A 14,829-nucleotide genomic window follows, 5' to 3' on the forward strand; every position below is an offset into this window, starting at 1 on the left:
ATTAATGAAGTAAGGGACAGGAACTAAACTGAAAATCTGCCGAAATGTGCAAGTAAATCCCAGCACTGCGCTAGGACATATTTTCACATATGCAAATTTAAATATTACTTTAAAGATGCGATGAAAATAACTGTAATTAATATCCAAAATTATTACTATTATAAGCGGTCTAAGATTTGGAATTCATATTACCCTCCTATAAAAAGAAAGACAGTTAGTGTTTGACGGATAACTTAACTTTTCTTTGAGGATAGATTTTCATGAATTTTACATGGAATCAGTACACATTGAATTCCTTTTCCATTATAAAAATTATTCTTTTTTGGTATCAGACACTTACAACAAAATGAAGGTATAATTATTAAATTTCATTAGATGAATTTTAATAAATTTTATAATTGCAAGTAACAATTAAAAGTAAATATGATTTATTTATTATTGATATTTCATTCTCTCAATACTGCAGTAACGATTAGTTCAATAAAATGTGTATTAGGTGTGGGAAAAAGTTGGCGGTTTTTTAGTAAAATTCAAATGTTTTTCTTAGAGTATTAAAATCAATTTATTTAAACCAAATATGCTCCATTATTTTCAATAATATTTTGCCATTTTTGGGGCAGAGCCATAATCCCATCGCAATAGTACTTCTGTAGTTTCTAGTCGAAAAACTGCTTCAAGTGATTTTCACAGTCCTCTTTTGAAGTCAGCTTTACATCATTAAGAGAGTTCTGCAGAGATCTAAACACATGATAGTCTGAGGGTGCTATGTCAGGACTATACGGTGGATGCATTAAAAGACCCCAGCCAAGCTCTCGCAATTTTTGCCGAGTTATCAAAAATGTGTGTGGTCGAGCGTTGTCGTGATGGAAGATGACACCCCTCCTATTGATTAATTCTGGCCGCTTTCTCTCAATTGCTTGTTGTAATATTTCCAGTTATTCACAGTAGAGTTCGGAATTAATTGTTTGATCGATAACAGCTCATGAACGATTCCCTTCCAACACACAACATCACTTTCTTCGTCGTCAATCCAGGTTTTGCGATTGCTTGTGCCTTCTCTCCTTCCTTTATCCACGATCTTTTGCGAGTTCGATTGTCGTACGTGATCCATTTTTCATCACCAGTTATCATTCTCTTCAAAAATGGCTCAATTTCATTCCGTTTCAATAGCGTATCACAAATGTTAATTCGATCTATCATGTTCTTAACACTCAACTCGCGAGGAACCCAAACATTGAGCTTCTTTTTGTATCCAGTTTTGTGTAAATGATTTAAAACTGTTTTGTCGATGCCTAGTTCCCTGGCAATCTCCACATGCTTATCATGTTCGACTTTTTCTATGATTTCATCGGACTTTTCAGTAATTGGTCGACCGGAGCGAAGTTCATCTTTCACATCGAAATTTTCAGTACAAAAACGTGCGAACCATTTCCGTGCTGCTGATTTTGATAGAGATAGATTGTGAGAGATCTTCATCGTAAATAGCACAATTTTTTCACAAGCCTGTGCAGCGTTCTTGCCTTTATCGTCGTAATATTGCAAAATGTAGCGAATTTTTTCCTTATTTATTTCCATTTTCAAAATAAAATAACTTTTGATCGACTTCATCGATTTCAATCTTTTTTGGCTCAAAACAAAGGTTGAAATGTCATTTTTTAAATGCACGTCTAGTGTTGTCAATGCGGTTAGTAGTTACCGACTACTGAGCATTTAATGCCATCTAGTGGAAAAAACGCTACGAACTTTTTCCCACACCCAATATATTGTACAATATATTTTCAATCCTTTCGTATAATTCTGTATTATTAATTTTTTAATTATGCTACTATGTAATATCATTTCTATTTTATTTTGAATGGTATTTATAGTTGTATGAATAACTTCCTTGTTTAAAAACAAAACGTACCAGAATTACTCGTTAATTGAATAATTTTTCCTCGTTATCTATATATGCAGAATATATCTTGTTGATCAAACATGTCTTTCTGTTAGTTATTGGGGCATTTCGTTTTTTTTTTTTGTATAATGCACTGTTTTTCCTTGTTGTTCATCGAATGTAAAGAAGGATAAATGATGCATCATGCGCATCATGCACTCATAATCTATGAGATACTTACAAAGTAATATATGTAACACAGAGAAATTCAAAATAATTCTATTGCTATAACTTTTAAAATTTCTATACATTTCTCTCAAAATTATATTGACGACGGAAAGAGAAGACGTTTTCTCATTAGCCATGGTACATATCATGTTGTTCCAATTCACTAGAAGAAGCAACACGACGACATAAAGCAATACAGCATATTCGCATGACTTATGTCGATTGACACAATAACTGGACTACTATAGTGCGCTGAGATTTAATTAATCATGATTCTGATGCATTTTTCTAAGAATGTTAAATCCAACCAAACTGAAACATATTAAACAAATCCTTATAGTGTAATAAATAATATAATACTTATAATATAATTCTAGTTCTAGTTGTAAAATCTTGAATTTTGTCATAACAATTAGAAATACTTTCTGATTATTATGACGAGATCTAAGATGTCGAGTTTTAAATACAATGTATTTAATTATATACGCACGCACGCCTTATTCATCAAACCATAACCAAACAAAATTTCTCATGCATTATTACGAGAATAGGAAATCTGTTATATACCCTCGTAAGAATTATTGTAGCCGACAAAACTGTAGAATACATCTGAAAAAAAGTATGCTGCCATTATATTGTATTTAATGGAAACAGTTTTATTAACCTTTTTGCTCAGAAAGCGGTCCACCGGAATACCTCCACTGATCGGAACCCTATACCAAAAGTGTGTACATCATAAATTGACAGTTTTTGACATTTAAAATTACGTTTTACGCCTGAACAACGCCACCTTGACATGTTTAAAAAAAAAGGAATTATTCCTTAAAACAAAATGATTATAATTTCTTCGTAAACCGTGTTTTAATTATTCTCTTCATGCCAGTGGCATTATAGCCATCAATATACTACTACTACTAATTATGTTTAAATATATATCATTTGACAAAATCAGTGTTACACTTGATTGTATACGGTTGTACGAGATGATTTGGCATAACTCTTATTATAAGGAACAGAATAAATTACTTTGCGAATGCTGGCAATAGCAGCGTTCGTCTATACGGATCGCTTTGTGAATGCCGGACATAGCCGGCAATTATGAGCAAAAGGGTTAAATTCAAACGAATTATTTGTAAAAAATCTTAATTATTTGTAAGAATACGTCCTATTTTACATATACGCATTTATTTTATTATATACAGAATGGGGCAATAACTTAGAATGTTAGAGATATGAAATAATATATTCGTTGAAGTTGTATAGAATCAAGAGGGATACAACATACTGGTAATAGTTTTTCTATGAGTACGGGCGTTTCGAAGATTTCAAGATTAACTCTACTTTTTTAAATGGAATTGTATGATTTTTTTTACACAATATGCTTCCTTTAATTATTCTGCATATAAAACTATTAAAGTAGTAGTATCAAAAAGCCAATCGTTTAGGAGATATTTTCTACTTTATTCTGGCACATACGTATGAAATAACTTGTAAATTATTAATTTTTTGTAATCCTTTGTAATAATTTTATGAACAGAATTTTATTTGTAATAATTTTATGAACAGAATAATGAGATAAATCAATTGAAAAAGAAAAAATACATAGTTGCTTATTTAAAAAATTATCCTTTTCACATACATATTTTTTTTTATGCAACTATGTTTCTTTCCACCAATTTATTCATATCAATACTCTGTTCATAAAAGTATTAAGGTTATAAAAAATTATTATAAAATTATATTAATGATTATAAAAATTTAATTGTTTATATTATAAGTTATTAAATATTTTACGTCAACATTATGCCAGAATAAAGTATAAAAAATGTCTCGTAAACTATTGATTTCTTGATATATCTTAGTACTTTTACATGCAGAATATTTAGAGGTATTATATTGTGTAAAAAAATTATACAATTCCATTAAAAAAGTGAAGGTGACTATGAAATCATCGAAACGCCTCCATCCATAAAAAAACTGTTAGCAGTATATTATACCCTCTTGATGCTATACAACTTCAATAAATATATGTGTATTACTACGTATTTTTAAAAATAGCAGTAAATATTTTAAGTGGACAGAGTTACTACCTCACCCTGTACATATATATGCATATACGTTTATTACATACTTTTATACTTTTATTTAAAAGAGGACATACCTCGCAGATAAAATTATATTCAAAATAGTAATGTCCCAAGCCAAATTTTACTTTTGTCTGCTTTATTTGCAATATAAAGTGTAAAATCTAATTGAAATAAATAATTTAATAAGCGTTAAATATATACCAACATTATTAACAGTTCAGATTCTTGCATAAATTATATTAAACGGATAAATAAACTTAAGACATTATTATAAAACATCAATTATATTTGTCGCAGATATCAAAGAGCAACTTTATCCCTTACGTTTAATGATATTCCATTATTTTTAACTTCAATATGTGCCAAAATTAATCTATTTTTTAGTTTAAAAGTATAGCGTATATATTAATGTATGAACATAGCAAGTGATAAAGTAATAAGTAATGAATTAAATTTGAGTCAAATTTAATCAATACATTTTCAAGAGTTAAGTTATTTAACTATAATATTTTAGTTTAATTAACGACATATTGTATAGAAGCAAGGCCGACATATAGAAATTATTAAAAAATAAATAACTCAAAATGGTTATAATACAACATTACGAATTTAAAATTAAAATATTGTTCCTTTTTATATGTATATTTGTACATATCAACGCCAATTACAAAATCTTTGTCAATTATTTTCAATTTTATATGCCAAAATGCATTGAGCACATTTTGCAGAATATTTATTAGCGTGATAGTAAAATGTAGATATAATAATAGAATTGACAGTATGATAGTTTGATAGTAGAATATTGACAGTATGAAATAACTTTCAATAATTCACTTTTGTTATATAAAATAAAAAATAATTTTTAAAACTTTTTCTAGCTTATTTGTGGAATGTGTGTACAAGTATTCTAAAATATATAAAAGAATAACACAATTGTTATGTAATGTCCCAATTTTGTACACAATTATTCGATGAAATTTAGGTACGTGTCCGAATTTTGAGAGCTAGTACAATTACGCATTTAAAACAGTTAAAATTCAATATAAAATTTTGTTGTAATTATTTACCTGTTTACGTAAATCTTCATCGAGATTATAATTGGACAATTTCTGAAGAATTGTTACTGTCTCATTTATCTAAAATTATTAGGTGCGCAACTAAGTTCTCGCTGTTATTTTGATGATAATGCATCAAAATAACAACGAGAACTTAGTTGCGCACCTAATATATTAAACAAAGAAGTTTATAGTAAAACTGAAAATTTTGTATTCAGTAAATAAGATTTTGTCATTTCAAATAAAACTTTGACATGTGTAATTTCATTGCTGCTTGTGCTTATTATTGTAATTATAAATAATTATTAATTCTTTGATCTATTGTAACTATACCTTAATGTAAACAGTTTGACATATGTAGTTTAACGTGAGAAATAAAATGCTACATAAAACGAAATCAAAATACGTATATAACAACACAGTATAATGAAATGTCCATATTTCCTGATGATCTCCAAGCAAGTGATACATTGATAGACACAACGGTATAGCAATAAGAAAGTACCATATCATTTGTAGTAACATTTGTACTTTGAATATTACATTTAGTTTGCATGATATAAGACACAGTTGTAGATGGACGTACCTGTAAATAAATTATAATTGTTATAATTAATTAAACCGAGAGACATACTAAGCAAAATATATTTTTAACGTAGAATTCAATATAACTTTATAAATAATAATAGTGTTATAACTTGCGGTTCACAATATGTGATTATTTCACTGAAACTAATTATTCTTGTACATAGAGGAAAGCCCCCTGTTATGAGATAGGAGCCTAATATGAGATAGCGGCGTTTCTGCTAAACTAATAAACACTATCTATTGATTCTATCATGAATTTATTGAAAAGTATTTAATAAAAAATTCATTAGTAGATCATGTAATCATTGTAAAAAAAGATTTTAGAATTTGGATGTCTTCAAGTTTCATTAGATGAGCATTTAAACCTTGTTTATTATTTAATAAATAAATATTTGACAATTCTTCATGTAGTAATAGAATAAGGTCGTAATAATAGAAAAATACGGGATATAGGTGTACAAAAAAGTTCTAAGCTTTAGATTTGATACAACCGAAATAACAATTTAAATTTTATATATCTTCCCGCCCTTTTGCGGTTTTAAAGCGTTAACATTTGGCCTTCTAAAATGCCATACGATTTGGCGTTTGATGCACATAACCTCAAAAATCAGTAGTGTTCACGATGGCAATAACAAAAGAGCATATTCGATTTTCCATCCACTTCGCGTTTCATCTGAAGAAAAATGCTGCTGAAGCCACTGCAATGATTTGTGCTGCATATGGAGAGAACGCTGTAAGTCATGCTACATGTAAAAGACGGTATCAAAAGTTTCGCCAAGGAGATTTCAGTCTTAAAGATGAATCGCGTGCTGGACGCCCTGAAAAGATTGAAACGGACGAATTGCAAGCACTGCTGGATATAAACTCTGCGCAAACTGAAAAGGAGCTTGCAGAACAGCTTGGCGTTACGCAGCAAGCCATTTCCGTACGATTACATATGATGGGAAAGGTTCAGAAGGAAGGCAGATGGGTTCCGCATGAATTGTCCGAAGACAACAAAAATCGACGGCGTGACACTGCACTCACTTTACTTTTAAAGTTCCGGAAAAAAGATTTTCTGCACAAAATCATTACAGGCGATGAAAAGTGGATTCTTTATGATAACCCTAAACGTAGAAAATCATGGGTTGATCCTGGTCAACCTTCGATATCGACGTCAAAGCCCAATATCCATGCCAAGAAGGTTTTGCTCTGTATCTGGTGGGATTGGAAGGGTGTGTTGTACTACGAGTTGTTACAACCGGGTGAAACAGTCACGGCAGATCGCTACCAACAACAATTGACCAATTTGAGCGATGGATTAGAAGAAAAGAGGCCATTTACTGGCCAAGGAAGTCGTAAAGTGATCTTGCTTCATGACAATGCTCGACCTCATGTTGCGAAAGCGACTCAGGACCATATCTTTGCGTTAGGCTGGGAACTTCTTCCACACGCGGCGTATAGCCCAGACATGGCGCCTTCCGATTACTACCTATTCCGGTCGCTGCAGCATCATTTGGCTGATACACATTTCGTGAGATTAGGAGAGATACGAAAATGCATTGATGACTTTATCGCTTCGAAACCGGTGAGTTTCTATCGTCAAGGAATTCGCAAGCTCCCCGAAATATGGCAAAAGGTCGTTGATGTAAACGGAGAATATTTCGCTGATTAATATTTTTTCGTTTGTTTTTTAATAAAGATTGAATTTTACAAAAAAAAGCTCAGAACTTTCTTGTACACCCGGGATATTAAATTGTTTAATTACACAAGTTAGATTTGATGATCGTAAAACTATAAGGCGTGGAAATTCTAATATGAGATACCCAGGGTACTCTTAATATGAAATAATGTTCCTAGGTTATAGTAAAAATCATTGCTAAAGTATAAATGTTATTGCACAATAATAAAAAAGACAACTGGAAAGAATAATGAGTGCCTATGTCTGCGATGCTTGATTCAAACTACCTGAAAACGAATTCTGGGTATAATCTATCGCGTGCTCATTTTTCGCACATGCTGGCTGTTTGTTTGTATTTTAGAAACATTAAATAAAGTTTTTTAATTGCAATACTGATATACTTTGCGTTTTATTATCAATTTTTCGAGGTATCTCAAATTAGGAGCACAATTTTTTGACTTTGCGATTTGCTCACTTTTTACACTTCTTTAATTTAAAAAAAAATGGAACTTAAATTAAATTTTAAGTAACGTTACCTTAAAGCTTATTGTTTGAGATCGGTAATTCGAAAGAAAAGCAAGCGATTCGTCGTTCTTTGTTCTTCTTAAAACAATTCGTTACACGCAAACAAGTTGTCGTTACCGGCAACGGACAATCGAAAGTTCTAGAACAATTCAATTCACGCACGCGAGCGCCGCGCTCCGACGAATACGTCACGCGCTGTCACCAATCCCACGTACGGATTTTCTGTCGCGCATGATTGTTACGTTGAACGTCGTTAGAAAAGAATCCAGAGCGCCAATCAATTTTGTACACCTAATGCCACGTAATAATTACGATTGTGGCAAAATTTTATTGGATTTTTCCCAAAAAGAAAGCCCAGACCGAAAGCAATAAATGTTTCGATCTCGTCGTCCTCCAGCTTAGAGTCCTTAGTTCTTAGAGTCCAAAAGTTCTTAGAGTTCTTATAGTCATAATCTCGCTACTATATCGCTTCGTAAAATCGCCGCGCTACCGCTTAGTGAAAACCGCCACGAATCTTTTCGAGAAGAAACGAGAAATCGCCGAGATTTTTCATCACCGTGATTCCAAATTGTATTTGGAAAAGGTGACCGCATTTAATATTCTGTTAATCTAATATTTAATTAATTATATTTTCTGACTTTGTAACTGTGCATATTAAAGAAAATTCTTTTGTTAAATTACAAAGAAACGGAGTTCTCTTTACTGTCGTGTATCATACCAGCCGTGTGCCGGTCTCTCACTCGAATCTTTTCGCGCGGTGCATTCTCGCACATTTTCTGGTCCTTCGAGCCGGATGCTCGCCGGCATCCGCAGTGTCGAGTGCATCGCGTCCAGTGCGCGCATTATCAAGAAAAGCAGAGAGAGAAGAATTCGCAAGTGAAAGCATGAGTGACGAAATAGCCGCCTTGCTGACCGCCCAGAGTGACCTCCACGGTCGCATGGCCAGGTCAGTGACCAATTTGAGGAAGATGGGGACAGCCAACATCACCCTCCGCGCTGTCGAAATCCGCTCGACGCTTCTTGACAAGATGTGAGCGGAATTCGAAAAGCAACACAAGCTTATTCGAGCGCTTTACAAGGAGGCCTTCGATCAGAGTGAGTACAATACGTCTCAATTTGCCGATTCCGCCGAAAACACGTACGTGCAGCAGCACAGTCTGCTGGACGAGTACCAGACGAAACTCATGGCGAAGGAACCGAGTTCAGCTTCCAAAACAGAAGGTAATGTGTCTTCCGGAAAACCGTCGCTGCCTCGCCTCAAGATTAGTTCTTTCTCGGGCGCATTCGAAGACTGGCCTACATTCCGAGACCTCTTCCAATCCATTGTCGGAAACAATTCATCAATCTCAGCAATCGAGAAATTTCATTACCTGAAAACTTGTCTGGAGGGTCCTGCTAAGGAACTGATTCAACCGTTAGCAATGACCGAAGAAAACTATCCACGCGCATGGGAGCTGCTGAGCGAGCAGTACGAAAATAAGAGAGAGTTATCAAGCTTCAATTTCTCCAAGTTTACCGCCGTGGCTAAGATGAAGAACGAAACTGAGGAGGAGCTCAACCGCGTCTTCAACGCCGTGACCAGGGTAGTCAACGGCCAGGAGAGCATTGACAGGCCTATCGACTCTCATGGCTTCGATCTACTAAATCATCTTGTCGTCGAGCTCTTCGATCCAAGAACTCGCCTGGAGTGGGAGTCACTCTCAAGTGCCTCGAGCGACATGCCCACTCTTAAAGAGCTAATGAACCTTCATAAACCAAAGGGCACGTACTCTCAAAGCCGCCAAACCAAAATCGCTCAAGGTCTCCGACAACCCGTCGCGATCTGCCAAGTCGCATCACGTCGAGAAACACACCGAGTCTTCTCAATGCGTCCTATGCAAGGGTAAGCATCACGTGATGGTGTGTGAAGAATTCAAGAAAAAATCCGCGGTCGACCGCAAGGCCGTCGCCGAAACTCACAAGCTGTGCTTCAACTGCCTCGGCTCTCATACATTCGCGAAGTGCCAGTCGACGAGGACGTGTGCTACGTGCAAGTCTCGTCACCACTCAATGTTACACGACGCGTACGCTTCACCGAAACCTCAAGAGATCAGCTCACTGTCGGCAGTGCGCCGCGACAACGACCACAAGGCTATTTTGCTCGTAACTGCGCGAGTTTCCGTCGCTGATCGTCACGGCAATCGGCATACCACATGCGTGCTCATCGACCAAGGTTCGGAAATTTCTTTGATTTCCGAGGCTCTGGTCCAGCGTCTACGCCTGCCACGCTCTCGATTCGCAATCGAAGTCATCGGCATCAGCGGCAAAAGCTCCGGGCTCAGCAGGGGAAGGATAACGCTCAAGGTGACCTCGTTAACAACAGGGACCGACTTCACCGTCGGAGCCTTTATTCTGCCACGTCTTTCGCTTTACCGAGGCCCTCAAGCGCCTATCGCTCAAAAGACACTGCTCGGCTGGATCTTATCGGGAGGTTGCGACCAAGTAACCAACTCAGCACAGCGCCACTCGCTTCAGTGCACCGCAGATCATGAGCTAGCTGACCTTGTGCATCGCTCAACCGCCGATCACGCCGATGGTCAACTCGCCGATGACGACGGACCGCGTTTCCCTCGAGGCGCGAATGCGCTTTTACGACACGACTGCTACGTCGACGATGTCGTAACCGGAGCGCATTATAAAGACGACGCTATCGCGCTCCAAGTCGAGCTCCGCAACCTCTGCATGGCGGGCGGGTTCTCTCTCCGAAAGTGGGCCGCCAACTGCCAGGAGCTGCTTCGCGACATTCCGTCTGAGTACTGTCTCACCAGAGACTCGCGGTCGTGGGAACAAGAGAACCACTCAACGCTGGGATTGCGCTGGTATCCAACCAGGGACGAATTCGCCTTCTCTGTTCCTCCTCGCACCGCCGTCGCGTTCACCAAGAGAAGCCTGCTGTCGGAGACCGCTCGACTCTTCGACCCGCTCGGATGGCTGGCTCCAGTGACCATTCAAGCTAAAATTCTTATACAGTCAGCCTGGCTGCAGCAACTAGAGTGGGACATACCATTGCCGTCAACCATCGCTGAAAAGTGGAAGCGGCTCTGGGAAGAAGTTCCACTGCTTGAGACGCTCAGAGTCGGTCGCTGGCTCGGCACCGGCGACACGAGCTCTCAGCTCGAATTACATGGCTTCGCAGACGCGTCCGAAAGAGACGCTGTGGTGTATCTCCGCATCACCGCAAACAATCAAACAAAGACTCGATTATTGACAGCCAAAAGCAAGGTCGCGCCGATCAAACTTGTTTCTCTCCCGCGACTCGAACTCTGCGCCGCCGCCTTACTTTCAAGTTACTCGTGCACACGCGCTCTGTGCTAAACCTCGCTACAACGCCAGTAATCTTGTGATCAGACTCCAAGGTCACGCTACACTGGATTCGAGGTCACGCCTCCCGCTGGAAAACATACGTGGCCAACAGAGTATCACAAATCCAGCAGCAACTTCCAGAGGCTCAATGGCGTCACGTCCCGGGCAAAGACAACCCTGCCGACTGTGCCTCCCGGGGACTAACACCACGCGAGCTCCTCAGCCATCCCTTGTGATGGACGGGTCCCCGTGGTTGTGCGGGAATCCGACGCAATGGCCAAGCATCAATCTGGAGCCCATCAAAGACGTACCGGAGCAACGGGCCACCACACTCGCGGCAGTCATCAAAGGCAACCACGAGCCGGAAGAACTCCTCAGGTTCTCGGCACTGCACCAATTACTGAGAGTGACGTCCTGGTGCTTGCGTTGGCGTCATCGCAGTCGCTCAGTGAGATCAGTGGACGATCAACTCCACGGATCAGCGCTTCTCCCAGCCGAACTCGACGCAGCACTCCTCCAATGGATTCGCGTAATGCAGTCACGGCATTATCAGGAGGAGAGGACAGCTGTCGAAAACAAACGCGATCTTGCCAGATCCAGCCATCTGCGAACCCTCAGCCCGTACATGGACGAACACGGAGTCCTGCGAGTTGGAGGACGCCTCAAGCACGCAGCGCTGTCTTTCGACGAGCGACATCCTATCATCGTGCCTCCAAGATCATGGCTCACTCGCCTGCTGGTGGAAGCCTACCATCGCCGTACTCTCCACGGAGGAGTTCAGCTGACCCTGGGATTGCTTCGCCTCCGGTTCTGGATTCCACAAGGCCGAGCGGTGGTCAAGCGATGGCTGCATCAGTGCATGACATGCACACGGTGGAGGGCTGTCACTCCGCAACCGAGAATGGGAAACCTTCCTCCAGGAAGAGTGACTCCTGCACGACCATTTCTTCACGTGGGCATCGACTATACCGGACCTATCTTCATCAGGACGAGCAAAGGGCGTGGGCACAGCGCTCACAAAGCGTTTATCGCAGTCTTTATTTGTTTTAGCTCCAAGGCCGTTCATCTTGAGGCTGTTTCAGCGTACACCACCGACGCCTTTCTGGCTGTTCTCCGTCGATTCATATCTCGCCGAGGACTGTGCACGGACATCTATCTTCCGATTGCGGTACCAATTTCTCGGGCGCCGACCGGCAACTTCGAGAGATGCTCCGAGCCTCTTCGTCAGAAGGTCGAAAGATCGCACACGTTGCCTCATCAGAGGGGATCCATTGGCACTTTAATCCCCCTTCGGCACCACATTTTGGTAGACTCTGGGAGGCAGCCATGAAATCTGCCAAGTATCACCTGCGCCGAACCATCGGCGAAACCAGGCTCACCTTCGAGAAAATGAGCACCCTGCTCGCACAAGTGGAGGCATGCCTGAACTCCCGGCCCATGCATGTCCTCTCAGACGACTCCGACGACCTCACGGCTCTGACACCAGGTCACCTGCTCATTGGGGCACCACTGCTGGCCATTCCTGAGCCTTCCTTGTCGAACAAGAAGGAAAATTTGCTTTCTAAGTGGCAACTTATTCAGCGAATGCGAGACCACTTCTGGCAGAGATGATCACGCGAGTACTTACACACTCTGGCTACCAGACCGAAATGGACCAAGGACGCTTTGCCACCACGCCTTGGATCGCTATGCATTATTCGCTCCGAGCTCTCACCGCCAAATAAGTGGCCTCTGGCGAGGATCACGCAGCTACATCCTGGAGACGACGGCGTAGTGCGAGTGCTCACAGTCAAAACCGCCTCATCCGAATTAACTCGTCCTCTGGTCAAATTAGTTTTATTGCCAGAAGAGGCTAACGCGTTTATCTCGCACGCTAATGCATCAAATGTAAAGGACAGCTTAAATTGATCGCGTGTACTTTCGTAAATCATTGCTTCAATGTTATTTGTCATATAACGCTCGTTTACAGTTCAAGCTCTTCCATGGAAGCATTGCATTGTATCGCTTGTCTTATGTACACGTTTACTGTTTTTTTTTTATTGTAATCTCAATGCGTAACTTTATACATATATCGTCACGGAGATGATAAGGCGGGCGGGAATGTCTGAGATCGATAATTCGAAAGAAAAGCAAGCGATTCGTCGTTCTTTGTTCTTTTTAAAACAATTCGTTACACGTAAACAAGTTGTCGTTATCGGCAACGGACAATCGAAAGTTCTAGAACAATTCAATTCGCGGACGCGAGCGCCGCGCTCCGACGAATACGTCACGCGCTGTCACCAATCCCACGTACGGATTTTCTGTCGCGCATGATTGTTACGTTGAACGTCGTTAGAAAAGAATCCAGAGCGCCAATCAATTTTGTACACCTAATGCCACGTAATAATTACGATTGTGGCAAAATTTTATTGGATTTTTCCCAAAAAGAAAGCCCAGACCGAAAGCAATAAATGTTTCGATCTCGTCGTCCTCCAGCTTAGAGTCCTTAGTTCTTAGAGTCCAAAAGTTCTTAGAGTTCTTAGAGTCATAATCTCGCTACTATATCGCTTCGTAAAATCGCCGCGCTACCGCTTAGTGAAAACCGCCACGAATCTTTTCGAGAAGAAACGAGAAATCGCCGAGATTTTTCATCACCGTGATTCCAAATTGTATTTGGAAAAGGTGACCGCATTTAATATTCTGTTAATCTAATATTTAATTAATTATATTTTCTGACTTTGTAATTGTGCATATTAAAGAAAATTCTTTTGTTAAATTACAGAGAAACGGAGTTCTCTTTACTGTCGTGTATCATACCAGCCGTGTGCCGGTCTCTCACTCGAATCTTTTCGCGCGGTGCATTCTCGCACACTTATTATAATAAATTCCCTTCAAAATGACCTACTATTTTTTTAAATTCTGCTTATAAATTTCTAGCATTTACCCAAAATGAATTCTCATAATAGGGGCCTTTCATCATATCTATATACATACATATATAGGTCTATATACATACATATACAGGATGTCCCATTTTAACTGTTGCATCAAATTATCTCGAAACAATACGGAAAATAATATTTCAGTTAAAAGAAACGATTTCAAGCGGGACTTTTTTAAATACTTTTCGAACATATTATTTATTCAAAACCGCCTAAAATATATTAGGTTGACAAAAAAAAATTTTAAAATGTATTAGATATACAGTACCTATAAAGAAAAAAATGGAATTTGGATGCTTAAAATTTCAAATAAAATATATACCGGGTGTCTCAGAGCACCCGTACCACCCTTTTAAAAGGTAGGGATGTGTTTGTACAAAAAAATGGTTCAGACAAAATTTGCAGGATTTCGGGAGATCTATCTGATGGTGACCTTGAATTTGATCTTGAGGTCGATCTTGGGCATAACTCAAGGTCAAAGTACCGTTTTACAAATGTAAACCCTTATTCATGACATCACAAATGAAAATAGCGGAAAATTTTACGT

General features: G+C 38.9%; 3 protein-coding genes across 4 annotated transcripts; 1 reads left to right on the forward strand and 2 right to left on the reverse strand.

Moving 5' to 3' along the window:
- Window positions 1–466: 466 nt before the first annotated feature.
- On the reverse strand, window positions 467–5,825 carry LOC147906876 (uncharacterized). Of its 2 annotated transcripts, none has more exons than XM_087415269.1 (5): window positions 5,580–5,825; window positions 5,259–5,327; window positions 4,266–4,352; window positions 2,672–2,713; window positions 467–2,416 (listed from the first exon to the last, which is right to left on the reverse strand). In XM_087415269.1, exons 1-5 carry the CDS (start codon window positions 5,769–5,771, stop codon window positions 2,402–2,404), a joined length of 405 nt encoding a protein of 134 aa, XP_087271395.1. In that variant the 5' UTR covers window positions 5,772–5,825; the 3' UTR covers window positions 467–2,401. The 2 variants fall into 2 exon arrangements, with proteins under 2 accessions (XP_087271395.1, XP_087271394.1); XM_087415268.1 differs by having other exon boundaries at window positions 2,595–2,713.
- On the reverse strand, window positions 958–1,476 carry LOC105145371 (histone-lysine N-methyltransferase SETMAR-like). The gene has a single exon (XM_011054864.1). It carries the CDS (start codon window positions 1,474–1,476, stop codon window positions 958–960), a length of 519 nt encoding a protein of 172 aa, XP_011053166.1.
- Window positions 5,826–12,567: 6,742 nt separating the features above from the next.
- On the forward strand, window positions 12,568–13,269 carry LOC147906877 (uncharacterized). The gene is made up of 2 exons (XM_087415267.1): window positions 12,568–12,947; window positions 13,005–13,269. The coding sequence occupies exons 1-2, from the start codon at window positions 12,568–12,570 to the stop codon at window positions 13,267–13,269; spliced, it is 645 nt and encodes a 214-aa protein (XP_087271393.1).
- The last annotated feature ends 1,560 nt before the right edge of the window (window positions 13,270–14,829 follow it).

Source organism: Acromyrmex echinatior, chromosome 17, assembly GCF_024713525.1.
Source record: "Acromyrmex echinatior isolate Ae372 chromosome 17, ASM2471352v2, whole genome shotgun sequence".
NCBI lineage: Eukaryota > Metazoa > Arthropoda > Insecta > Hymenoptera > Formicidae > Acromyrmex > Acromyrmex echinatior.

What these genes read in the sequence shown, in the direction of transcription:
- LOC105145371 (XM_011054864.1), bottom strand. Translation starts at nt 1,476, where the DNA reads ATGAAGATCTCTCACAATCTATCTCTATCAAAATCAGCAGCACGGAAA.
- LOC147906876 (XM_087415268.1), bottom strand. Translation starts at nt 5,771, where the DNA reads ATGTTACTACAAATGATATGGTACTTTCTTATTGCTATACCGTTGTGT. An exon ending in GTCAAACTGTTTACATTAAG is followed by an intron (nt 5,328 to 5,579) that starts GTATAGTTACAA and finishes TAATAATTTTAG; the next exon opens with ATAAATGAGACAGTAACAAT. An exon ending in AATATAATTTTATCTGCGAG is followed by an intron (nt 2,714 to 4,265) that starts GTATGTCCTCTT and finishes ACTTTTTTTCAG; the next exon opens with ATGTATTCTACAGTTTTGTC.
- LOC147906877 (XM_087415267.1), top strand. Translation starts at nt 12,568, where the DNA reads ATGCTCCGAGCCTCTTCGTCAGAAGGTCGAAAGATCGCACACGTTGCC. An exon ending in TGGCAACTTATTCAGCGAAT is followed by an intron (nt 12,948 to 13,004) that starts GCGAGACCACTT and finishes TCTGGCTACCAG; the next exon opens with ACCGAAATGGACCAAGGACG.